General features: G+C 45.8%; 1 protein-coding gene across 13 annotated transcripts in view; it reads right to left on the bottom strand.

Annotated features, from left to right (window-relative positions):
- The window catches only part of PICALM (phosphatidylinositol binding clathrin assembly protein), a 592332-nt gene that overhangs the window by 34485 nt on the left and 530931 nt on the right, over positions 1-26916 (bottom strand). For 4 of the 13 annotated variants that reach the window (XM_085623164.1, XM_085623155.1, XM_085623158.1 and 1 more), the window contains 3 exons: positions 21896-21919; positions 13660-13719; positions 10323-10427 (listed from right to left, as the gene is read on the bottom strand). In XM_085623164.1, the coding sequence (XP_085479290.1) occupies positions 10323-10427; positions 13660-13719; positions 21896-21919 (189 nt within the window). The remainder of the gene's footprint in view (positions 1-10322; positions 10428-13659; positions 13720-21895; positions 21920-26916) is intronic. The other 9 variants (XM_085623165.1, XM_085623156.1, XM_085623163.1 and 6 more) reach the window with 3 other exon arrangements.

The raw sequence follows: 26916 nt of genomic DNA, 5'->3' as shown, positions 1-26916 counted from the left end.
GTGGAGGCTGGACAGGTTCGGATGGAGGACCGTCCCCTGCTGCTGCGACAGAAGGTCCTCCTGAAGAAGCAGTCGTATCGGGGGATCGATTGACATACTGAGTAGCTCGGGATACCAGAACCTTCGTGCCCAATCCGGAGTCACTAAGATATCTTGGGCCCGGTCGCGCCTGATCTTCTTCAGCACTCTGGGCAGAAGTGGTATAGGCGGAAAGGCGTACAGCAGACCGCAACTCCACTCGAGACGAAAAGCGTCTCCGAGCGAGTGCTGCCTTGGAAATTCCAACGCGCAGAACTGCTGACATTGCGCGTTCTCTTCGGTGACGAATAGATCTAACCAAGGCTCTCCCCACTGCAGAAAGAGACCTTGGGCCACGTCCGAGTTCAGACGCCATTCGTGATCCATCATGCACCGGCGGGTGAGTTGGTCTGCTCTGGCGTTCAGAGAGCCCGCCAGATGTTGAACCACCAGGGTGATGCCCTGGTGTTCCAGCCATGTCCAGAGGCGCAGAGCCTCCTGACAAAGGGTCCACGACCCCACCCCGCCCTGTTTGTTGCAATACCACATGGGGGTGGTGTTGTCCGTGAACACCTGCACGACACTTCCCCGGACAGAGGGAAGGAAGGCTTTCAGTGCAAGCCGGATCGATCTCAGCTCCAAAAGGTTGATGTGGAGTTGAGTCTCCGCCGGAGACCAGAGTCCTCTGATCTCCGCCTCTCCCATGTGGCCCCCCATCCCAGGAGGGACGCGTCCGTCACTACTACATGCTCCGGTTGGGGTAGGGAGAGGCATCTGCTGCTGACCCAATCGCGGTCCGTGAGCCACCACTGCAACTGTTTCGCAGTGCCCTCCGAGATCAAGAGATGGTCGGACAGGTTGCCTCGATGCTGGGCCCACTGAAACATCAGGTCTAACTGCAGAGCCCGCATTCGCCACCTGGCGTAATGCACCAACAGGATGCAGGAGGCCATCAGGCCCAGAAGCCGCAGCACCAACCTGACCGAAACCCAGGATAGAGGCCGAAAGATGGGAATCAGAGCCTGAATATCCCGGACCCGTTGTTCCGGAGGATAAGCCCGGAACTGCGCCGAATCGAGAACCGCTCCGATGAAGGGGAGCTTCTGGGAGGGACTCAGTTGTGACTTCGGCACGTTGATGGAGAACCCCAGCAAATGCAGGAGGTCGGCCGTAGTCTGGAGGTGGGAGACGACTTGCTGGGGCGAGCCCGCCTTCAACAGCCAGTCATCGAGATTGGGGAAGACTGGAACCGCTGATCTGCGCAGATGAGCTGCGACCACCGCCATCACTTTCGTGAACACCCGAGGGGCACTGGTGAGGCCGAAGGGGAGAACGGTGAACTGAAAGTGCTCCTGACCCACCGTGAACCGCAGGTAACGCCGGTGGGCCAGCAGGACGGGGATGTGAAAATAGGCATCCTGCAAGTCCAACGCTACCATCCAGTCTCCAGGGTCGAGGGCAGCCAGAACCTGAGCTAAAGTTAGCATCTTGAACCGTTCCTTCCGGAGGAAGGTGTTGATGCTCCTGAGGTCCAAGATAGGGCGTAGGCCCCCATTGCCCTTCTTGGGAACCAGAAAGTAGTGGGAATAGCAACCACGGCCTACTTCCGGACCAGGAACGCGCTCGACGGCCTCTTTGGCCAAGAGGGCCGTAACTTCCTCCCGCAGAAGATTCAAGTGATCCTCCGATATACAGTGGCACTGCGGTGGCATGGCTGGAGGGGTCATCTCGAAGGGGAGGGAGTAGCCCCTTCGGACGATTTGCAGCACCCACCTGTCCGAAGTGATGGAGCGCCAGTGGAGCAGGTGATGGCGAACTCTGCCGCCCTCTGGCGTGGAATGGCCGGAAAGCTCGGACTAGGAGGGCTTTGAGGCGGATGCTGCCGGGGTGGATGTGGACTGACCACATTGTCCTCTAGAACTGCCACGGTGTAACCCACGTCCGCGACCGTGTGCAGGTTGGTTCTGCGGTTGGTGGCTAGGCGGACGTGAGGAGGCGCCCCTTCCTTGGCCACAAAAGGGGCGAAAGGCGGAATTGTGCAGCCGTGGGGCCGAAAGACGCAAGGACGTGGCCGTAGCCCGGGAGTCCTTAAAACGAGCCAGCGCACTATCCGCCTTCTCACCAAAAATGCGAGCTCCATCAAAGGGCATATCCATGAGTGTACTCTGGACATCCCCCGAAAAAGACGTGGACCTCAACCAGGCGTGGCGCCGGAGCACCACCGTGGTGGAAATCGCCCTACCCAGCGATTCCGTGGTGTAAAGTCCACACCGTATGGCATGTCGCGCTGCATCTCGCCCGTCAGCAAATGCCTGGGAGAGACGTGTCCGGGCATCCTCCGGACACAGTGGCAGCACGTCCTCCACCGCAACCCAAAGAGAGTGGGAGAAACGGTCCAAGAGGCAAGCGGTGTTCAAAGACCGCAGGCCCAAACTGAGGGAAGAGAACAGTTTCTTTCCAAACTGTTCCAGCCTCTTGGATTCCTGATCCAGAGGAGCGGACAGTAAGGAGGATTGGGAAGTGGAGGCCTGGATAACCAGGCTCTCGGGGGTGTGGTGTTGGGACAGGAAACTGGGGTCGCCCGGAGCAGGGCGGTGGCGCCGGGCCACGTTCCGATCCACAGGAGGAACTGTGGAGGGCTTGGACCAAGTGCCCTGCAGAACGTCGACGAGGGCCTCATTGAACTGCAGCAGAGGCTCTGTGGAGCTTGCTGATGGTTGAAGCACCTCTGTGAGGATATTAGTCCTCACGGCCACAGCAGGCAACTCGAGCCCCAGGGCTTCGGCCGTCTTGCGCAGCACCACTGAAAAAACATGCACCTTCCTCTGAAGCCACAGTCGGAGGTGAGATGAAGCCAGCGTCCGGGGAGGTGTCCAGACCACTGGAATCCCCAGTTCGTCTGCCCAGTCCTGTGTAAGTTGACCCTGGAGGGCCATAGAGTCCTCAGACCCCTCCCAGTCGCCCCCGTCATCCGATTCCTGATACACAGGAGGAACGACCGGAGCAGGATGGTAGATGAAACGGTCATCCATCGGCGTCGGGTGCGGCGCCGGTCGGCTCCGTGCCGGCGTCGGGTCCGGACAAGGGCTAAACCGGGGAACGGCGTCGTCCGGAGACGGCGCCGGAGGTGGAACCGGTGTCGGCGCCGGCGGAGGAGGCGTCGTGAGGTCGACCGGCGCCGACAAAGATCCAGGCCTGGATCCCTCGGGGACCTGCGGCGTCGGGACCCAAGTCGTCGACGGCGCCGGAGGTCCCCGGCGCCGGCACGCGAGGTCGCCCAGTCGAGCCCGCGGGGCCTGAAGGCGCGTCGGCAGGCGTCGCCAGGCCCCTCATGGCCGAGAGGAAGGCACTGGCCTCCGCCGGAGTCACGTCAGTCACAGGGACCGGCGGGTATGGAGACGGACGCTGCTCCTGCGAAGTCGCGGGGTGGGACCACCCTGACCCTCGGCCGAGTCGCGCGACCGGGGAGGGGAGTCCGTAGAGCGGTGTCGCCTCTTGGACTTCTTTGATCGCTTCGACTTACCCGAAGACTTCGAGCCCGACGAGCGATGATGGTGACTGCGGCTCCGCGACCAGTCCTTGGACCTCCTCCTGGACCGGGACCGTGAGCGGCGCGGAGCCGAGTGCCAAAGCTCGAGAAGCTTACGGGACCGCTCCCGCCTAGCCTTCGAGGTCAAGGCCTGACAATCGGGGAGCGACTCCGCGTCGTGGTCGGCCCCCAGGCAGTAAAGGCACCGGTGGTGGTGATCCGTCACCGACATCAGGCGATGACAGGCGTCACAGGCCATAAATCCAGGCATCCTACCGGCACCAGAGTCGAGAAAAGACCAAAAAGAGTCAAAAAGTTTAGTCAAAAATTGACTAAGGGGTAAGCTCTTCCCGGATCGGCACTGTCTGGCACGGAAAAAAGAAGAACTGATGTCAGCGTGCGAGGGCGGCGTCTAAGTACTCCGACGACGTCATTCCGGCGCACGACGCCGACGACGGACGCGGAGCCGCAGACGACGCCTAGCGACGCGCAAGGGGTATTGCTGACGAAAAATCTTTCCGGATCCAGCCTGACGCCTGGGGATATTCTAAGGCGAGGAATCTAACTAACGTGTTTCTTTCAGATGAATGGGGAAAAGTTCCCGTGGGCAACCTTCCCCTCTTTTGCAGCATATCCTGTTTGCTTACTGCAAACTATCCCACATTTCATCATTTAAAGATACATCTGAGAAGGCACAGGCTTTCTGCCCTTGGAGGCAGCTTGTGTGCCATTCAGGGGCACTCTACCTGGTGGACAACAAAGTTTACTTAAGGGTGGCTTATTAATATTTGAATATATATTCATAAATACAAGGGAACCCAAAAAGGTAGCTGAGGACCTTGGGTAATCGTTTATTACAGACAACAATGATCCTCAGAAACGTAAAAATGATTCAAAGGTAAATATAGTTCAGAATCGATGCTATATTCCAGGAGTCCAGCCGGACAACCAATTTAATTTATGCAAATTAAAGAATACATACTTATAAGAACAATTGTGCGTGGGACACAGTCCTGTGCCCAAGGTAGAACAAAGACATTAACAAAACAAACAAGGCATTTCAGGCAAGACAGAGAGTAGAGCTTGTTCAGAGATGCAATGTTATAAGCTCATATGAAATAGCAATTGCACTTATTAACACATTGGAGTAACGTGCATGCTATTTAGGGGGGTCGACGGCGTTTCGATCCTTTGTACAGGGTGTCAGGATCATCATCAGGACTTAGATGTGTACATGCCTGATTGTAATTGAAATTGCCTTAATGAGCGAGAGACCGGAGAGCGTGCACAGTAGTCCGCCAGGTCCTGTTGGTTGCAGTGAACCGACAGGACCTGGCGGACTACTGTGCATTGACACGCCGTCTCCTTCTGAAGCATCGGTTAAATTACCCTAGAACCTCCTTCGGATCTCCCTCAACCTCAACTGGCGGAATTCTCTGCCATCGGTATTACCTATCTTGGTTCCGCCTCGAGCGTACTCCCTGTGAGCCCCATTCACAGTTGTTGTCTATTCAACACGCTCTCCGGTCTCTCGCTCATTAAGGCAATTTTAATTACACCCTGTACAAAGGATCGAAACGCCGTCGACCCCCCTAAATAGCATGCACGTTACTCCAATGTGTTAATAAGTGCAATTGCTATTTCATATGAGCTTATAACATTGCATCTCTGAACAAGCTCTACTCTCTGTCTTGCCTGAAATGCCTTGTTTGTTTTGTTAATGTCTTTGTTCTACCTTGGGCACAGGACTGTGTCCCACGCACAATTGTTCTTATAAGTATGTATTCTTTAATTTACATAAATTAAATCGGTTGTCCGGCTGGACTCCTGGAATATAGCATCGATTCTGAACTATATTTACCTTTGAATCATTTTTACGTTTCTGAGGATCATTGTTGTCTGTAATAAATTATTAATATTTGAAAGCACGATTTGCCGCTTAACCAAAAACTTTCTTTTGACAAGTTTGGCAGCAGGTATTTAGGTTCCTGCAATCAGGTTATACATGGTAGGACTAAATTCATATTTTTAAGACAACCCTTGGAATAGCACAATAGCTGCTGAAGTCCAAGGGGTATTACCTTCCAGACCCCGAGTGCATTTTCTACATCACATAATAGGCACTTACAGACAAGTTATATATGTCAATCAGGGGGAAACCAATGTATTTATGTTTACAGGGGAAGCACAGGCACTTTACTCCTATTACCTGGGGTAAAGTGCAGAGAGTTCCAAGTGCAGCAAAATAGATAGGGCAAATATTGGGGGGCAATCCCACCAAATCCTACAAGCAGGAACCTGTATAAGTCACTGATTGCATACACCATGATACAGACTTGTGATGAGGTGAGCAAATCTAGAGGGACTACCACACACCGTCTCTATTTATGCCATTATGAGGGGAACTCTGAATTTATCCCTGGGAGGAAGAGAGATGCCTTTGGGGAGTGGTTTGAGGGACCTAGAGGTAGGGTATCAGAAGGCAAACACTTTCGATATGCATAAGTGAGACATTTGGTGTCGCAGCTGAGGCAAGGCCAGAGAGCTACAAGATCCCACACTTGGATGGAAAAAATGCACCTGAGATCAGGGGGATGCAACACACACTACTTCTAGCCTTTATAAAGCACTACAGGTGACAAAGGAGAAAAACGCGAAAGGGCTATAGAAGGAATTAGAGATATGATTGGACAAAGCAGTGGTTTGAAATACAAATTAGGAGCACTAACTATGCAAGTCATGCACAAGGCTGAGAGGGACTATTTAAAATTCTTTACAGGTGGCACATCACCCCTCATAGTTACACAAATTAGACCCCCCATAGTCTGAAAACTTTTCATGAAGGTACAAAAAGATGATGCCCCCAAATTTCAGGGAGAATGTACTGCAGGGTATCACGTAAGCAATGGGGAATCAGGCAGTTAGTTGCCCAGAAGCTCTATTTACTGGGGAGCCCTTGGAAGGGATTTAAACACCACACACTAGAAACAGTACACTCATAGCACACATGCTTCATGCATTTAAGTTAAGGAACTGCAAGAGTTACAGAATCCACAAAGATTGAAGGTACTGTACATCATGGTTGATACCTTAGAGCAGAGGTCTTCAAACTGTGGGGCGTGCCCCCCTGGGGGGGCATGGAGTCACCTCAAGGGGGGCGCCAGTCCATGTCCCCCCTGTGGCAAGCTGAATCCCCAGAACGCACTTACTAGTGGTTTTGATTGAAACATTTTGTAGCCTACTTACGTTTTTGTGCGTTTTTGGCCTTATTTTTAAAGGCAGATGGGCTTGTACTGAGAAACGCTTGTATTCGTGCAAGGAGAAGCAGGAGCAGCCTCGGAAAATCCTAAGTAGCGAAGGGTGGACAGGGAGGCTGAGTATTGCGCACTTTACAATTTCTACTGTCTGGATGGGAGTCAGAAGAGAGGGGCTGGTTGTGGTTTTAAAAAAGCCACTCCAGTGGTAGTTTGTAGAAGGGTTTTGGATGGATATTTGAAGAGGAATTTTAGATTGGGGTTTTTAGCAGGTCTCGTGGTGCTATGAAAAGGGGTATTGAATGATGTCTTACGAAGTGGGTTCTGCGTGGAGCTTGGTAAAGGATGTCTGAATTGTGCTTTCTAAAAAGGGACCCAAGTACTGCTTTTACAGGTGGTATCTGTAGTGCTTTTCAGATAAAATCGAGGTATGGTAGATGGGGTCCATAGTGGGCTTTCTAGAGGACGTCTTGTGGAGAACTCTGGAGGATGAGTCTGGTTGCTCTGTCAAGTACCAAACATGGGTGGTTAGACTAAAGCATTTTAGTGCTGGTGTACACATCACTGCACTAAAATGCATTAGTCATTACATTTTTTGTTAGGGTCGGGTCATTAAGAGGTAGTAGGTTAGTGACCTTCCATTGCGGATGTTTTTCAACAGTTTCTAGAACTTTTTTATGGTTCTCATTGCTTAAAAGGGTGCTCTTTCCATGCACTTTATTGCTTGTTTTTGTTTATGGTAAAGTCTTTAACCCCTTTAGTGCCCATGACGAGATTGTCTCGTCATGGAGCGCGGTTGCGCTGTGCCCATGACGAGACTATCTCGTCATGAACCCCGCCCGCTAATGCAACGCCCAGCACAGGGCGGGGAAAGGGCGGGGCACTGAAGAGGTTAAGTGTCGCACATTTGGTCATTGAATGTCACTCCTAAGCACACTGAAACCATGGAAATGTGACACATAAGCATTCAGAAAACTTAGCAGCTACGGTCTGGGTGCGAATTTCCAGTGCTTTCAAGATAGGGCGTTGCTCTGCAGAGAAGATCCGAATGGGGCTTTGGTAAGAGGACCTGGATGGGTCTTTTGCCCAGTGGAAATCCCAATATACTGATGATTTAGTTAGCCTTCTCACCCTTCTCGATCTGCCCTTTCATATGTTTGAGGGGGGGCCCGAACCCCAAGCATTTTGCTCAGGGGGGCTTGGCATACCAAAGTTTGAAGACCACTGCCTTAGAGGGAGATGCTCAAGGACAATCAATGGCAGACAGCTCAAGTAAGGCAGGAGAGACACTGCCAGAGTTGGAGTTTTAAAAACCCACTGAAATGTGGATTGCAGGGAGGAGGTGAAGTTTAGGGGAGCTGGTGAGATTATTGTTGAATGGACCTATACTGTGAATATATCATCTCACAACTTTGCTGTACCAAACTGCTTAATGTGAAATGTTTCGGGAGGGGCAGGGGCAACCACATGGACAACGGAGGGTAGGCAGGAGTGGCTGGGTGCAAGCAGACAAACAATGGAGGGTAACAGGAAGCGGCTTGGGCAAGCACACAATGAAGGGTGGGAAGAGTGGCTGGGGGCAATGGAGGACGAACAGGCTGAACAGTAGGAGCAGAGACATCAACACATACAGCTGCTTATCTGATTATACCATCTTCTTATCTCTACTCAAGCTAACATAAATGAGGTCCCCATGAGAGGAAAAATGTAGGTAATCTCAAAACAATACATTACGCTTACAAAACGTCAATTAAAGCATACAAATGTGATTACAGGCAGTATATGCATACATTAAATCAAATACAATTCTGACTAGGGACATAATATAAAAATGTTATCTTGGGAATTTAAAATTAGAACTGCAAGGTAAAGCAAGTTTGTTAACAGGAGTTGAAGAGCATTAAACATTTGCATTATTTAGTTTTGTTACACTGCTGCCAAGTTTCGAATAGAGATTGTCTAAATATTTAGTAAAATGTGTTTTATGTTGTATGTCTTTGAATATTATGTAATGTAAACTTAACTTATTCCTTTGGGTCATAATTTGGATTAAGATCATTTGAAGTTCAAATTGATCCTTGCAAATGTATGTAAAACTGTAATAAATGTTTTACTGGTTGTCGAACGGTTAAATCACCAAGGATTTTCACTCCAGACAGCTACATAGGGGAGGGGGCTGGGATGGGGATACGTTGGTGTTTGGTTTGATCCTCAAATAAATAGAACTTTGAGGAAATCATCCCCTTTCTCTTCTCGTCTGCTTGCATTCTCCAAGGTTTTCTAATCTCTCCTCCATAGCCCAGATCTGCTGTTTTCAAATGTATGACTGGCCTATGATTCACTCTCTTACTATATTTCAGTGCTTCAAAACTCATTTAGATCACTTCTCCCTCGTTCTTTTTGTAAGCCTCTTTCTACTCAGGAATGAAAAAGTTTGGGGGAATCTGGAATAATGCAGCCAACTCTCCAACCGATTCCACATTTTACCTTACAGTTTCAACTGGCATATTGGCTGGTACCAAAGTGTCTGGGCGCAACACTTTGGACCTGTGGATTTACCACAAGTTCCGTACTACTGATGTGGCTGTAGTTGCTGCCACCATACTCATCCTCAGCTCCATAGGACTCATGATGAGGCCATTTCTCATTTGTATCTTTCTTACCCTATTTTTAAATCTTTGATTCAATCGATTCCACCCTCTTCTAATCACTTCACTGGATCCTCTTTTCCCTCAAGTTCGACTTTCTGCAAATTGTCTATAAAAGTATCTTGCCCTGTTCCCTACATCTCTTCTCACTTCTCCAAAGACATCTTGTCTACTCTTCCCTTCTCACTTCAATGACACTCAAACTCGGACCTGCCTGTCCCCGCTCGTCCCTCTCAACCCTTTGCTATACTCCTCCCACATTACAGTTTCTACTGCATTCTATCTTCGAGCTTCCTGTCCCTTCTCTGAAACATCCTTCTTGTACTTGTGTTTCATGCACAGACCTTACCCGTCGCATTTTGTTCTCTTGGTCTTCGCACAACGCTCAGGCATGATCGCTCAATAAATACAGTTAAGAGGAATAAGACGAGTGACGGGAAATTGATGATCTTGCAGCACCTCTAGGCTACAGATGTTCCTGCTCTCCAGGCAGCCTCTCTCTTTCTCAGTATTAAATGATGAAGGGCAGGGGAGCTGGAAATCAATGCACGTAATTTGTTTTTTCAAGTGGCTTAAAACTTTGCTCTTGTGCTTGCAATACTACCCTAAAAGCAGAAGACAACACACGGAAACATGCTTCACATTGACCATGTATTTCTCTATCTGTAGATACTTATGTGCGTGGAATAAAGAGCGCACAATCCTGCAGCAGTTGACTATTAGCTGTAATTATGAAATTAAAATATTACCTTTCATTTTCATACCATTGACATTGGTACTTTAATCACACACATTATTTAGCCAATCAGGATTCATCTCTCCTTTAAGATACATTGTAAAACAACAGTGACTGAGTTATGTCCTTCGCCGTACCTGTGCTCCTGATACAGTGCCAAATGGGTTCGCTGGTCTTATTGCGGGTTGATTGTAGATCATCGCAGGCTGTGCCATAATTGGTAAGGTCCCCATCTGAGAAGGCTGTGAGAAAACAGATATCCGATTGGAACCAGCTCCATGAAAAACGGACATGCACAGCCATGAGGATGGCATCTGTTCCTATTAAATACTGGTTCTGACAATCAAATACTCTGCCTCCAATTCAGGACACAGGGTCAGGGATGTCTTCTGGATACGCTAAGGGGCCCATTTTGAGTCCAGCCTAATACTAGGTGCAAATTACGCACCCAATAAATACTGAAACTGAGTATATGGTATGTACTGGGTGATCACCTTTGCACATCACCGTATGGAAATTACAGATAAAGTGCACATTGAACGTTTTTCCCTAATCGAGGTCCTGGTGAATATGGAGTTGACATATATCCAGAGGGTGCACAAATAGTGCCTGTGTGAGAATCCCGATTCAGTTGCAAAAGGAAATTTACATCAAATCAGAATTTGCACAGCCCTCGGAATGGCGGCCTAATAGGTTAAATGTGCTCTTCACCACAGACTAAAACACTGAAAGCGTTAATCAATGTGGTAGAAGTCAAACCGCGAACAGCCCATTCCACCGGAATATCACGGATTCTGAAGAACCACTTCAACAGGGCGATTGCCATCATAAAGGAGAGGCAATGGTTTCACCTTCAGTAGCATAATAAGGTATTTGTGAACAGTGGTGCTGGAACAATTTCCAGAGTGGGGGTGCAGCCATTAATGTTACATCACTAAAGTCATAGCGACTGTGAAAAATACAAGCATGACACCAAAACAAGTGTAACAAATGTACAGCGCCAATTCAGAAGAGGAGTGGTAAGGTTGTGGTTTGTAGCCGATGCTGCGTTTTGGAGAACTGTTGTGGATGTGCACTATTTACAGACAGCACATTTGCCATTGAAATGGCCACTAAATTGGCATGGATATGCAATTATATACTAGTAAAACTATACAGCACACAAACGATAATTTGTGGACATCTGGTTTCAGCAAATATCTATCAGTTGCGCATCACCAAATAAAGTGTCTTGATTTGTTTCAATCCTATTAAAATCTTTGCTTTCAGCATGCTTCAGAATTACAAAAAAATGTGCTTCATTTGTTCTCCCCCAATTACTGATATATTTTTTAATATGTGCATACTAGATTTACTGGTAAATGTTGTTGTGTTAGAAAGAAAATGCATCCTACAGCTTTTCCTTTCACTTCCTGTACCCCAGCAAGATTGACACCAAGGTAGGTGACTTTTACACAATCCTGCAGCACCCCCGGGACCTCTCTTCCAGTGCCAAGGTTTGTGAAAGGAAGTTGTGGGTCGTTTTCTCTTGGTTTTGAGGCAGTCTGTGATTACTGGTGGGTATTGGTGGTGCTGTTTCAGAGATTATTGCACTCAAACAAGGTATAACAGAGTGACTCCCTTTCTGACCATGACGCTCTAAGGGTGACCAAGAGAGTCAAGACTTGCTGCAGGCAGTGCCAGATTAAACCCTGGGGAGGCTTCTAGGTAGTCGAAATTTCGTGGGGCCCCCTCCAAATAATCTCCTAATACGTCGGCCAGTAGCTGGAGATGACCATGACTACTGTACATTACACCTACAGAGTTTGCATCGGGTTTTTTTTATCAAACTGGCAGCTGCCAGAGAAAGATGAGCTTTTAAGAAACATGGGTATTTGATGTCTCTGGTGTATGTACTTCAAATTGTTAATCAGTACATTACATTAATACAGTATTTTCTCTACAGAGTTTTAATGTAAACTTTTCGTTTCTTTGAGTGGATTCATTTTTTTCTATCTTTTGGAAACAATTTAAGAAAGCTTGATTGTAATTTTCTTTCAAGGTCAAATCAATTTGGATCTCTTGACTGTGGGGCCCCTAAAAGAAGTGGGGCCCATAGGCTGGTGCCTACATTGCCTATTTGGTCATCCGGGACTGGCTGCAAGAGCTGGTGCGCAACTTGAAACTCGGATACATTCTGACAAAACAACCACACAACTCCGCTCAAGGCAATATCTTTCAAAGGAATATTTACACCTCCCCAGATAAAAGCTGCACACATTCGCATACATGCCCCAATGCCATCAAATGAATTCCCAGCAGTCATTAAAATATCAGCGTTTCAAATGAAGTCAGAACCATTCCAAGTTGTACTGATGATTGGTAATGCCTTTGAGACTACAAACACGGCCATTAAAAACACCAGACCGCATGTCAGGCATTGTGGAGAAATCCAGCAGCCAAACTATCTCTCAGCGGGCCCAATGCACAAGAGAGGCGAGCTGTCACCGAGTACAAACCAACACCACTGCTCAGCAGAACCCCAAGCGAATAAAAAGACGCAAATGAGCTTGCCAAACAGTAAACCTTATTATTTTTGTCTGTTTTGATCCAGAATTGGAAAGACATCCTCAGTGTACAAAACTGCCAAAGAACTTTGAAAATATTGCGTATTTTGGAAAAGTGGAACATTGTGAATATCTGGTCTCGGCTGGTTGTGTATTTCGGTCTGTTTTCTGGAAAAGACACCGCCTTCTAGACACAAAATCATATTTGAAAATCAACATTTCACAATTTGCCTTCAAGGCAGAGTTAATTTTTTTCAGCTCACTCTTTCTTATCTTAGGCCCCCATAATAAACATCTAAGCATATTCCAGTTCCATATAAGGCATCTTAACTTGAGCATCTCATGTGCGAGGTCCTCCTGCAGCTGATCGCAAACAACTGATGTATTAACAGGTTGATATACGAGAGGGTATTAAGCAATCATAGTGTCCTTACACAGCAAAGGTGAACAGGTTATGGACAATGCATTGATGTATCGGAGGACATTAAGCAGTTATAGTGTCCTTACAGAGCAAGGGCGAACAGGATATGGACAATGCGTTGATGTATCGGAGGGCATTAAGCAGTTACAGTGCCTTTACAAAGCAAGGGTGAACAGGCTATGGACAATGCGTTGATGTACTGGAGGGCATTAAGCAGTTATACGGTCCTTACACAGCAAGGGCGAACAGAATATAGACAATGCGTTGATGTACTGGAGGGCATTAAGCAGCTTCATTGCCCTAACACAGAAAGGGTGAACATATTTTGAATGATGCATTGATGTATAGGAGGGCATTAAGCAGTTCTAGTGCTATGGAAGGTAAACAAACATGGCATTGATGTTTTTACTGGTTTTGCTATCAATTCATCAGGATGAGAAGATCGATGGGAAACAGGAACTTATTAACAACTGCTACAGTCCTCCCAAGATGCTGTTGGGTACTTACCAGGCCATATCCTATCATTCCAGTCGGGGTTGTTGCGGGGTAGGCCATTACAGGTGGTGCCTAACAGAAATGCATTCATGTTACACTTCCGAAGAGATTCAACAAAATGGAACACAACAGTTGCACAAAGAACTTATAACCACAAGGGGCAATTCTCTCAAGAGGTGGGAATGCTTTAATTCCAACAGCACAATGGACTCCTTTCTTCTCACTTACACCTATTAGTTGTTGGGGGTTCCAATCGGTAAATCACTTTGATATAAAGCACAAAACATAACCATTACATGAATTACCAATCGCATCACCTCACCCACGTCCCAAATAGGCTTCTTACCTGTAACTGGGTCGCAAGCATTCATGTTACTACTCAACAAACAACCACCAATACAGGGAGCATTAACCAGTGAATTATAAGTAAGCTGTGTTAATTGTACTTTTCAATTAAAACTGAGTGTTACCTATCATCGCTATTCCACTATTACCAACATTTCAAGCTACGCACTGCTCCCAACCTACCCATGGAGAGTGACCCTTTCTAGTAATGCTGTAGAACTCTTCTGTGAACGGGGGAAATCCACTCAACTGAAAGCTTCATACACCAAACTACAAAAAGTACTCAGTGGAACAGCAAAGCTAATCTGCTTAGTTACCCAAAGAATCTTCTGATGCCGAACAGCTATAGTTCCTTTTTAGCAGATTTCTTTTACTGCAGTTGGCGTCTGGCCATTATTGTGTTTTCAGATTTGTACAGTAATGGGAACAAATTAACTTGTTATTGAGATTTGGATGCTATATCTTTCTGCTGATTGCACGTCTTCCGAAATATCTTAAAGCACCAGACTGAACCTAGAAAATAACTACATACTCCACAGGGTTAACTGTGAGCTCCGAGAGATCACCCATGCATCTGCTGCTTCACGAGGTCTTTACCTGAGCCGTGGATGCTTTAGACCTAACAACATTCTTCCCCGGAGGGTCTGCAATCATGCTCATCCAGAAAACACTAACGTTTGTGAGATGCGGAAAGATGAGGTCGGTCATGGATGCACGGATTGCTCTACTATCAACCATAGCCCCAGAGCAATCAAGAAAAAAACGTAAAAGTGAATATTGTACTTTCACGATAAAAACAAGCATGGCAATACCCCTGCGAAAAAAAACCGTTGTACAGGAGCCACCCTGCTCTGATGCAGTCTACATCTTCGAAGCAATGTTTCCTGCCTTCTCAATTAGGTCTGTTGGTCTAAGACCAGCTGCAAAAAACAAAAGAAGATGGTAGCCAAGATGAGAGCGCAACAGGATGCTAATCTCTGCTCTACAAAGCAAACCTGAAACTAACCGCAACAATCTCAACAGGAGTGGAAGCACAATGCGAGGCGCCATTGCTTATATGCAGTGAGACGAGCGGAAGGACTCGATAAATGAGGATTCACTGCAGCCACCCAAACAAGGGGCAACCAAGGCAAGATAAAGAGACACCCCGAAACACGAATTCCAGCCATCTCAATCACTCCGGATTGCAATGGCCAGTAGTGAAGACTCCGTTGAGCAGTGCCCTACTTAGCAGAGTAAGGGGGAAAGCAAGCACATTGCTTGTGACCAGCGAAGAGACAGACCAGTTACAAGAGAGGCACGGTATGGAAGCAGTGGGACAAACAGAATTGAGCAAAGTGGAGGGCCCATTGCAGGAGCCAAACTTACACAGAAACAAGGTGATGCAAGCAAGGAGGGCTATGAAAAGGGCTAGCCGAGTACCAACTCAGGAATCGGACACTGAGAGGAGGTTGCATTGACAACCAGGAGAGCTGCAAACATATTGAAAGGGGAATGGGGGCCACATTCAACAAAACAAAGTGCGGCCCTCAAGATTGACAAAGAAGAGGAGAGAGGGCAATGCGATTTATAATTAGAAACTAAGCAGGAAGCCCAAGGTCTATATAAAAAGCCACAAACAAACAAGTCACACAATGAGAGAGAAACAACAATAGAAAGAGCTGGCAAGCATCTACAAGCTATCAATACGCTAGCGAATTGATAGTAATATTTAGTTATAAAGACTGGTATACGAAAAAAGGAACTGGAGGAGTGTGTGTAGCAATCCTGTTATCAACTGAAGGATCTGGACAACCAGTCCCATAAAGGTGCAGCACCCACTAAACGACAAGGAAACCCACATAAGCACATCAAAACCAAACTAGGAGCTCATCAACCACAGGGAAGGTGCCACTGAAGTTAAAAGCAGCCTAACAAACTCTATAAAACCATCACACAGCCGACCCGGAAGATGAGGAAATGGCCGTACAAGAAATCAGTGTGGCAAGTCTGCAAAACATTTGCTAAACAGGTCTACATAAGTCTAAATGGGGCTCCATAGAAACAAAACACAAGAGGACCCATGAATTGAGACTCAGCCCGCAATCCAATATACGAAAGATGATCAATCAATCACCAGGCAAATCCTGGAGGATCTCTTTCAAAAAGTGGAAATAACCAAGAAGAAGGAATGGCATCCGTCAGAGGAGAAAATTATCAATCTCCGTGAGCAGAACATCACCATGCAATAAAATATTGGATATAGGAAACAAATCACAGAGGAATAATGTGAGAATGAGGGAAAGACAGCTTTTTTTTAGATTGGTGCTGGGTACAGATGAAACAGAAACCATTAAACTGGATTGTAAAATAGAACAGCCAATTCCTCGACTCAAACACACTGGCCTTCTAATATCCTCAGGAGAGTATGTCACCTTTGGGTGACGGAAAGAATCATGCATGCAGCGAGAAACCAGGACAACTGCTCTTTGAAAGCCACCAGTTTTCTATACTGCAGGACTTTGTTAAAAATAACGCTCCTAAAGGAAAAGAAATAAAACTGCGACACACTTTTTGAGGCAACAGAAGGCCGCATTCACTTGATCAACCTTTCACTGCTGCAGAAACAGGAGAGATGGAAGGGCGCAAGAAAGAGAAGAAATAGCAAACCAAATACCTAAGAGAGGAAAGGTAAGCCCAGTGTTGAATTTGAGCCGGTGGTTTTCGGTGAACTGCACCAGCACTTAATAGTCAACACCGGCGCTTGTGACAGTCTGTCACAAGGCGGCGCTGTCTACCTAATTTAGATGACCAAAACAATAGTTAATTATTATTTCAAAATACATTAAAATACTTTTTTCTACTGCCCAAGCTATTCTTATAGCTTTAGGGGCCTGAAACAGTCTGATTTGTCACACATTGTAGGCGTGTGTTGTTACTATCATTGGCAGCATGGCAAGAGGAATGTCTGGCGCATGCTGCAGCGGCCTCCTTACGAGAGCCCTGGCACTTATTATTTACATTTTTTTGTTTTTACAAATTAAGCACTGGGTAAGCCGCAATAGAACATCTTCACACTGGAGCTATCGGTAAGAGACAAGATATGACACCCACTGTCAAGAAGATTAAATCACATGAAGGCACGCCCAGCTGAGATAGACAAAACTATGGGGTAAAATGGTATCAATTCCCAGCAGGGGCCTGGTTGGGGAGGGAACAACAGCTTTAGAGCCCCACAGAATAGAGTACAGGTAGGACTTTCATCAGTGTGCCACCCAGGCTTAGTTATATCACACAGTTTTAGGGGCAACAACACCAAGAGATAGGATGTCACTAGCCACATATCTGGTTACAAGTGTTGAGGAGGGAGCATGGGTGGGCCAGAAATACAAAGAAACCAAGACAGTAACAGAAACCGCCTAGCTGATGCAGACACAAACTCTGCAAACATCTTTATGTCGAATACTTAGAACGAAACATTCCTACAAGCCTGTGCACACGTCAACATCAACTGCAGAGTCATTACTCTGTGTCATGAGTTTTCTCAAAAGGATCATTCAATGTACAGAAATGTATTGCCAACTGTTCAGGATTAAAAGGAGAACACAATACTCCTGATTGTTCATCGTTATTTTCAATACATTTCTGTACATTAAATGTTCCTTTTGAGAAAACTCAAGACACAGAGTAATGACTCTGCAGTTGATGCTGACGTGTGCACAGGCTTGTAGTAATTTTGTGTGACCTCTGGTCTGTGATTTAGGGGGTTCAGGGTTAACCCCCTCCTGTTGGCACCATCCTACATGTACTATAGCTAGATAACACGTACACTTGTTGGTGCCAATTCCCACCACATACGTTTAAAACCCTGTTCCTTGTTCTTAGAACGAAACATGTTGGCTGAATTGTGGCTGTGGCTGTTTTTGTAAGTGCAACCCCAAAATACTGAACAACTGTTTGCTACTTTGTTTCATGACTTTAGATAATACAGCCTTCTTGCAACTGGGCCCTAGTAGGTTTGCACCAGGACTTTTAGGATACAAGGGGAAATGACTTTGAAATGTAGCAATAGTAGCCACAGCTGCTGTCTGTGAGTTAATCACAAGCTGAGAAAGATGCCCTGGAGGTGTGAATTGTTAACGATCATCAAGTTGGAATTATGACTTGATGATGTTAGGATACTTTCAGAAAAGATTGTGGTTTGTTTTATTGACTTGGAAAGGTGTTCTGTGGTAATAGCAGGGAAAGCGATCCAGGTAGTTGATGACTTAAGGATGAGAGCAGTTCGCGGAGAGTTCCACATTTAACAGCTGTGGAGGCCGATGCAGAATTCGGCGGGGGACAGCTGTTTACATGGATTTTGAAGAGGGCGCCTGTAGCACTGGCAGAGGCAGGGATGCAGTCTTGAACAAAGTTGGTCAAAGACAACTTCATTTCTAATAATGAATGACAAAGTAACAGGTTTTTAAACATGGTCAGATTATGTAACTGTGAGGGGGGGGAAAAGGGAGGTCGAAATTTAAAAAACTGTAAAAATGAGAAAACTTGTAGTCAAAAAGTCAATTCAGAGAATGGTGTCTGCACTGCAGCCCTGAGGCTGAATTACTTGTCAGTTCCATGATTATGCCAATCTCGCGAGACAAGAAAGCTTACTGCACCCTGCAAATCGCAGAGGCTCGGTGCCTGGATATATTGCTCTTTCCAATGTGCCACATTAGCAAGGAAGAGTCGGAACTAATATACTATAGCACGGGAAGAAGAGTTTTAAACTTTTAACAAGAGACTCCACGTGCCCACTTCCGTATTATTCTTGATGGGCTTAACATTTCTAGCGCTCATAACAGATTCATGATATTCGGACAATGCAATATAATCGATATCTGCCCTTCCTTCTAAGGGGTCCTACCAATATTAGTCCCTTCTCGTACAGAGCCCATGCTAGGAAATATTTTAAAACTCCCTCAAATTTGTGTTTGCATGCGCCAGTTATATTATGTGTACCATACTGAACATGTGTATGGAAATGAACAATCATATTTGCACAGATTATTATAGAAGAACTATCTATTTTATGTTACAGAGATACTGTATTTAATGTGGTTGATACATTAAGAAGTAGAAGAAGAAATAATTGCAATTATATCTGCTTTCAGAAGCACGCTTGACCAGTGTTTCCTTTAGTAGTATGCTGTATAACCATTGGTAAGGAGGTATGTTTTAAATAACAATAATACACCTTTTTACAGTTCTTTGGGTTTTTAAGACAAGGATTCCCTAAAATCTTGATCCATACCTCCACAATAACTTTCCTATCAATATATCTCCTATGTTATTACTACAATTACATATGTGGTTACAACTGCTGCCCCGTCTACTCACAATATTGAGTTTGGCTTCTCGTAAGATACATTTTTCCACAATATAGGCTTTGATTCAATTTTCCCCCTCACTAAGGAAACCTTCCAGAAACGTGTTGACAGAAGCACATTTTTAGGTTGTCTCTTGGATGTAGATCACCATCAGGTTTTCAAAGTGATAGCTAAGAACCCCCGGTGGCCACTCCTTTGTTTGACAACTTTGGTACCTCCCAAGCTAAAGTGTACGTACTCGAGCTTAATAAAGTGCTGAAGCGGCCTCATCTGACACAGCTATCACTGAATCTAACGAAATGTTCAATCTTCAGACTGATTTCCAGTCTACATCTATCAGCCCAATTGTTTGATAGCGCCGTAATTGAACATCTCCATCTCTTCACTGCAAGCACTAGAGTCTTGGGTTCTTTGCAAGTTTGCTTTAGGGCAGAGAGAGGACGTAAGCCAGCACAGATATTGAACAGGCATGATCTAAGTAGGTAATTTGACCAAGGCAATAGCAATGTGCCCTTCTTACGCAATTTATCAGCTGCTTCTGATAGAATAGACCATTCCTTTTGACTGGCTGGAAGAACAGGTATCAGGGAAACTCTTAGACTTATTTCTGGTGTTTTTTGTCCTCTAACATTTTATTAGTTTCTGTGCCTTCTTATACAACAGATTGTCTCCCTGCCATGCTCAGCATCCCATGTGGATCACCATTTTCACCCTTGTTTTTTTTTTTTATCTACTTCAGGTCATCCAGCTCTTGTCCCTCACTCCAGATGCAAAACTCAAATGTTTGATGGCATGCATGATCACTAAACTAATGAGCACAAATTGTTTGAAATTAATTCCCTCGAAAATAGAGGTCCTCATGAATCGTCCCAATTCCTACACTCTGTTGCACTCCCTTTAGACTTTCTCCATGAGCAACTATTGAGTCTGCATCCATGCATATGGAGACCATGGGTGTTCTATTTTATCACGCCCTCTCGATAGTTTTCAGCAGTCATCAAATCATCAAAGAAGATACTTCCTTACTCAGCCGACCCCAAAGAGTGTACACCATCATTGCCATTTTTTTCACACCTGTTCTGTGCAAAGGGAGAACACTATGAATGTCTAAATCTGGGCCTGCAGAGACGGCCGAGTTCCTCAGCCCATCTCCTATTGGGTCTGAGATCCTGAATCATGTTTGGCACTTTGAGCCTTGTGCTGATGGTTGTCATCCAAACTTAATGACTTCAAGGTATGACGCTTTAAGACTGAGAGGCCAATAAAACCAGAAATGTGTCAGAATCCTCCATTTGTCCAATGCGTTACTCCTGAAAATTCTCAGACTGAGAAACACTGGTCAGGCAGGAAAGCTTTCTAGCCCTTTCTATATGAACTCACTACAATTTCATCTTTGAGCAACATAAGACAAGATCTTCTTTAGAAAAGCCAGTTGCTTCCTAGCTAGTTATCTTCTGTACTCACTGTTCTTTCTTGTCCTATAGTAGTGCTAAGAGGTCACATGTGAGAGCCGAACACTAAATACACTCATCTAACAAAACTCTAGAAACATATATTTGTTGATTCACACGTTAGCTTGTTTTAAATACTGTTATTGTTACAATATCAAAACATTAGTCTTTGACAGAAATTAATACTGAACTCAGACAAAAAAAACAGTTCTATCATCTTTGAAAGTACAATAAACTTGGCAAACATTTTACTTTCTTCAACACATTTTAATAGCAAATCATATATTCACATTCATGGTACTGATAACATACTATATGATAAAGACTATGGAAAGACAAATACGCTTTGGTAAATGCTCAAAATAATAGCAATACTATCAAAATAATCTATTTGTGTTGTCTGCCACTCTTGTAGTTTTAGCGCTGTAAATAACAGGCTTTGCTATCATCCTATTCAAAGGTGCTGAGCAACACCCATCAAGACATGAACAGGAACACTGCAAATTAGAGACCTCTGCAGTAAGAGCATTAAAGCACTGGTCTAACTGACTCAATACAGAAAGGTATTTCACTGAAAATAAGAGATGACAACTTTCTTGGTCTCTTAACATAAATTGTAATTCTCTAGTATGCATTTAGATAAGAAGACGACTAAGAATGTGTGTAATTGTCTCTCCTTCAAACAGTACCATATAATGTGAATTAAAAGGCAAGTCAAACAGAAACTGTGAAATTTCATGCAATTCATTTCAGTTTGCCGCCATTATCATCTTCACAAAACTAAAACCAATCAAATTGCTTCTCAAACCCAAAGCAGCAAATGGCAAGGCGCACACAGCAAACCAATCACGGCTTCCACTACTGACAGAAAAGAGCATCAGCTTAATCAAGGTAAAGAAATCCAGGTATTTCCCATGCCATCTCTGGAGCCAGGAATCAGAAAAGCACCAAAAAGTTTTGCAGATGATTGAAGTAAGAGTAATTTTCCAAAAGAGCAGAGATCATTGTGTGAAAGGGTGTGAAAAGTTATGAGATTCTGCAGTAGCAGTGGTTAATAACAGCATGCCAGCTCAGAAAAAAAGGCTGTTTTTTTATTTCACTTACGTATTGTGGAAAATGCATGCCATTCTGTTTTTCATCAGGAAGAACAATTACATGACGCAATAATATGGAATTAGAACACACCCTTATAAAAACATTACATTTAAATAGCAGATGATATTCACAATTCTTTGTCTGATTAAGAGATTGATAATCAACTAACTGTAAAAGTAACCGTTATTTACCTGTAAATGCGATATTGCCTATTCGAGAAACAGGTATCCCATTCCTATCTTTGTATGCTAAAATGCCTAATTGACTCAAAATTTACAAAAAAATAGTTTCCTTTTGGCCCACTCTCGACCCATTCTTCTGACCAACCCTCAGAAATAGTAGGAGATAAAAAAAAGAGTATTACTGCCCATCGTTACCCCATCTTTAGAAGCAGCTGCCAGTATCGAAGTGCATGTTTAACGTGGCCACTCTACAATCAGGTAATGGCGGTGCTAGACCCGTCAGTTTTATAGTGGTCTTCCTCCAAGCTTTTTGGCTTACTACTCCATTTTTGCTGATCACGTTTTATTTGGCCTTAGGACTCTGCGCACTTTACCACTGCTAACCACTGCTAAAGTACTTATGCTCTCTCCTTTGAACATGGTTGGATGGGCTTACACCCAACTGACACATTTAATCCCCTAGTAAAGTGGCACTACATATACCCAGGGCCTGTATATTAAATGCTACTAGTGGGCCTGATTGTGTCAGACCCTTAAGTAGCCTTTAAACATGTCATTACCTGCCATTACAGCCTATAGGTGCAGTTTTAAACTGGCAATTCGACCTTTCAAAATTAAATTTTCACCAAGCCTAAATCTTCATTTTTAGGATATTAGGACGTATAAGTCCTAAACAGCCCATAGGGGTGGGTGCAGTGGACTTAAAAAGTGGTACTTTTAACTTTTACATGTCCTGGTAGTGAATAAAGCATACATTTGTTTTTCACATCTGCAAGGCCCGTCTCTCTAATAGGATACCAGTGGGTTAACTCATTACATTTAAGTGATACCTTTCAATTGGGAGCAGGTAGGAATGTCTAGTTTGGGGTCTAAAGAACTGTAACTTAAAACCGTCTTTAATTGGTACAGTCGGATTTTAGGTCACAATTCTGGAAAAAAACTTTTGGAAAAGTGGCTGTTTCTTGTCCCAACCATTTTGTGCTTGCAGCCTGTATCCTGGGTCACATGACTAGGTGTATCTGGCAGCTGGTCTTTCTGCATTACTCTAAGACAGTGAGACAAAGGGGGAAAAGTTGTTGGCAGGATAAGCCATCTCGGACTATTGATGACGGGGAGGAGCCGTTACCTACCATAATTGCACATCAGAAAGGTTCTGCCCAGCACACTCGCAAAGGGTTTTGACACAGGTCTTTTGTGGCTGCAGACAGCTGTGGCCAAGGCAGGAAATTACAAAAAACTCTGAGGGTAGAAACCTCCAAAGTGCGTACCAGGTATAAATAGTGGATCCTCAGACCTAAACCTACAGTACCCTCTGGAAGACTCAGAAGTATTATTATGCCACTCTGCAGGAAGGACTGTTACTCTGCTGCCCAGCTGCCTGAGTGAAAAGGACTGGACCTGCATCTTAAATCCAGGACTACCTCCAAGGGCTAGTTGGCCAGGCTCCTGAGCAGAGCCTAAGGGACAAAAAAGGCTCCAACAACCTTGAATCCAGCACCTAGACTCTGTCTGCAGTGAGTCCTGCCACTACAGTGGTGCCACCCCAATCCTGGACCATTGGAAGAGGGCCTGAAGGTGCTCTGCCAACCCAGCTGTGGTCAGCACAACGCATCTCCCTGCAGCTCCGCTTCTGAACTACTGATACAGGACAGATCCCCAACACAGGACCTTGCATCGCCGCCTGCAGTCTCCCCGGAACTGTTGCTGTGTGACGCATGCTCGGTGCAGGCCTTTGCATTTCAAGGCCCTTGGTGACGGCATCCATCGACGAAGACACAGGACTCCACATCACAGCCCCACTGCTCCTCGGAACCGCCCCTGAGCATCGCCTCCTCAACGCGGGATCTCACAACGCTTTGCAACGAACGCTTAAGTTACTTTGTTCAGCGGGCCTAACTTGGTCCCTGTTTTTGGCCCACACTCTATCCCGGTCTGCCTGAACTTGTAACTGTCCACTGGTCTGGCCCGACCAGATAACCACAGTTAGTACTCTGTGCTTCGAGGCACTATTTTTACTTAAAACTTTGGAAATTGCATAACTCCGGTTCTACTGATTGTATTTTTGTCATTTTGATCTGAAATAATTTATCACATTTTACTCTATCTTTCTAAATTTGAGAGGGATTTTGCTTGTGTTGTGTTTTCACTTCATTACTCTTTGAAGTGCTGCGTAAATACTTTAAAAGTTGCCTCTACGTTAAGCCTGACTGCTTGTGCCGAGCTACACAGGTTAACACAGGTTAATTTGGGGTTTGCATGTGACTTCACCCTGACAGAAACAGTGGTTGCTGCTTCAGTAGGGTTCCCCCCCCCCCCGCCAACCATTAAACTATTTCCAACATGAGGCTACCGTGCTAGCAGCACCAGCCATCATATCACGGATATCCCATGTGCAGTGAAGATCGGTGACAGGTAGTGGACCTTTCTGTGTCCTGACAGGAGCTATGGTAGAGCTACTGACAGACACATGCCTGCTCTCTGCTTTCTCTATCTCATTGAAGGGAAGGCCAGAGCAATGTGGCAGAGGAATTGTAAGGATGCTAGGTACTTTATATAGTATTTGTGCAGAAGGTTATTACTGAGGTTAAAGTGAGAGGGTGCACAACACCTGTTATTGTTTTTTCAAAGGTATCAAGTGAAGGAGGAAGGGAAACATCCATGTGTGTGCAGGGGCGAGGAGAATCGAGGTGTGATTTTATCCATAGAGAAATAAAGAGAGTGAGCATAAAAAGCAAGTGATTTACCTTAGGTAACGCTCTTTCTAGTAGATACTGTAACTACAGATTCCTCCCCTTCCTGGAAGTGACAGAGTGTAGCATCATATAAGCACCACATCTGGGCCCTGAAGTCTGTTTCTTCTCTTTTCCCTTTCTGAGCCTTCAGATATGGAGTGCGACATTTGGTGGTGACAGTGTGCTGATCACCAACTTGGGACTTTTTGTATATGTTAAAAAGAAGCCACTCTACAAAATGGGGAGGTGGGAACGGCGGTAAGGAATCTGCAGTTATATAGAGTATGCCGCATAAAAAGGATTACCAAAGATAAGTACTTGTTTTTCTGAAGGATATTTTTAATGGCAGATTCCTCACCCTAAAAAAGATACCAAGGCAGTACCTTTCGAAAATGGAGGGACTCAAACCAAAAAGTCTGTAGGACCTAGCGGGCTAAGTGTTGTTACCAACAAACCTGGTTGTTAAGGCGGTAGTGCTTTGTGAACATATGTACTGACACCCACATTGCAGCCTAGCCCATATCAGAGACAGGCACCCCTCATGTCAGAGCAGTGATAGAAACTTTGGTCCTGGTGGAATGGTCCCTCAGGCCTTTGGGGTTTCTTGCCCAGCTCGTTTTCAACTGTGGTGAAAAGATTTAGCCAGGGTTCCTGCCCACAGCTGGAAGATGCACTGCGCCACTAGGGGAGCAGACGTCACTTGTGATCTGCTTGTTGCAGTACCGCCTGACAGTGGCATTGTCCCTGAGAACCTGCACCAGTCTCCCCTTGATGGCCAACAATGAGACTTTCAGAGCCAGACTAATGGTCTGTAGCTCCAGAAGGGTAATGGGGGCCCGTAGTCCACTAAGGACCAGAGCCCTCTGATATCCACTAGGTGCTCCCCCCCCCCCCCCGACACACAAAACAGCAGCGCTGCATCCATCTTTACTGTCATCCCTGGGTGGAGATGGGAGAGTGGTCTTCAGCGGGAGAAAGTGCAATCGGTCATCCACCACTGCAGATCCTGAGAAGTTGTCTCTCAGACCTGGATAGAGTCTGAAAGGCAGCCCTACTGCTGGGTCCACTTGGAGATTAGGTTTCACCTTATTGAAACACATTTCATTGCTAGTTGCTTTATAAGAACATTTAAAAAAAGTCATTTTTAGGTGTATTTTTTAATTTACGTAAAACAGCAGTGTAATAAGTGTTAATCCCAATATTTTGCTTCACTTTGTTAAAGCTTTGCTGGTGAAATTGGAGATACCCGAAAGTGGTGAGAGAGGACGCGAGGAACGAAGCGGAGCAGATGCCAGCACCCGAACTCGGGCCCAACTTTGGATTGTCGCGCAGCATGCAGAGTGCAGCTGCAGCTAGTCATAAGCGGAGACCAAGCGACGAGCTTGCCCTCTGCCACACATGCGGTAACACCTCCAGCTCGAGGGGGCAGAGCTGATGGGAGTGTGAAAGCGGAGAGTGCAGCAAAGCGTTAAGGCAGCTGGAAGTGCAACGCAATAGACCACGGGCCCTCCGAATCGCATGGAAGCAGCCGGTGTTAGGGTGGTGGCGTATGTGCCTCTGGAGGTATCCGCATGCACCCCCAACCTTGAACTGCTCTCCACTCTGCGCTGTAATACAGTGAGGAGAGCAAAGGGAGTGGGCGGGCTGGTCTGCTGTATGGAGATTCGGGAAGGCATGCGCAGAGTTGCCACCTGCCAGGGGACTTGCCAGGGGGACCGTTGAAAAGGCTGCTCAAGAGTGAACAGTGCGGTTGCTCCTTGCTTAATGATCTCTTCTCCTCCCCAAATGTATTTCAGCAGTTCCGTGTTTTGCCCGAACCCACTATGCTTGCTGCCTCGCTCTATACTGAGAAGTGACATGCCTATAAATGGTGCAGAGTATGCAGAACCTTGGAGTTTCAGTTGTGGCCACAACTATGTTTCAGGCATTCCTGGTTATTGACCTGGCCTGGCTGAGTTGAGGTACAGAACTAATAAAGGTCTCAGCAGCGACCCAATTTTGTATAGGAATGATTTCAGACTTGGTCCTTGTCCTGTCTTGGCTACGGTGATCAGGCACAAGTAGTAGAGAAAAAAACCTTGGTGGTGTGCCCTGCTGCATGCCAGTGATTGACTTG

The sequence above is a fragment of the Triturus cristatus genome, chromosome 8, assembly GCF_964204655.1.
Source record: "Triturus cristatus chromosome 8, aTriCri1.1, whole genome shotgun sequence".
In the NCBI taxonomy this organism is placed as follows: Eukaryota; Metazoa; Chordata; class Amphibia; order Caudata; family Salamandridae; genus Triturus; species Triturus cristatus.
Note: the sequence above shows the minus strand (reverse complement) of the source record. Positions and strands in the feature narration are given on the sequence as shown.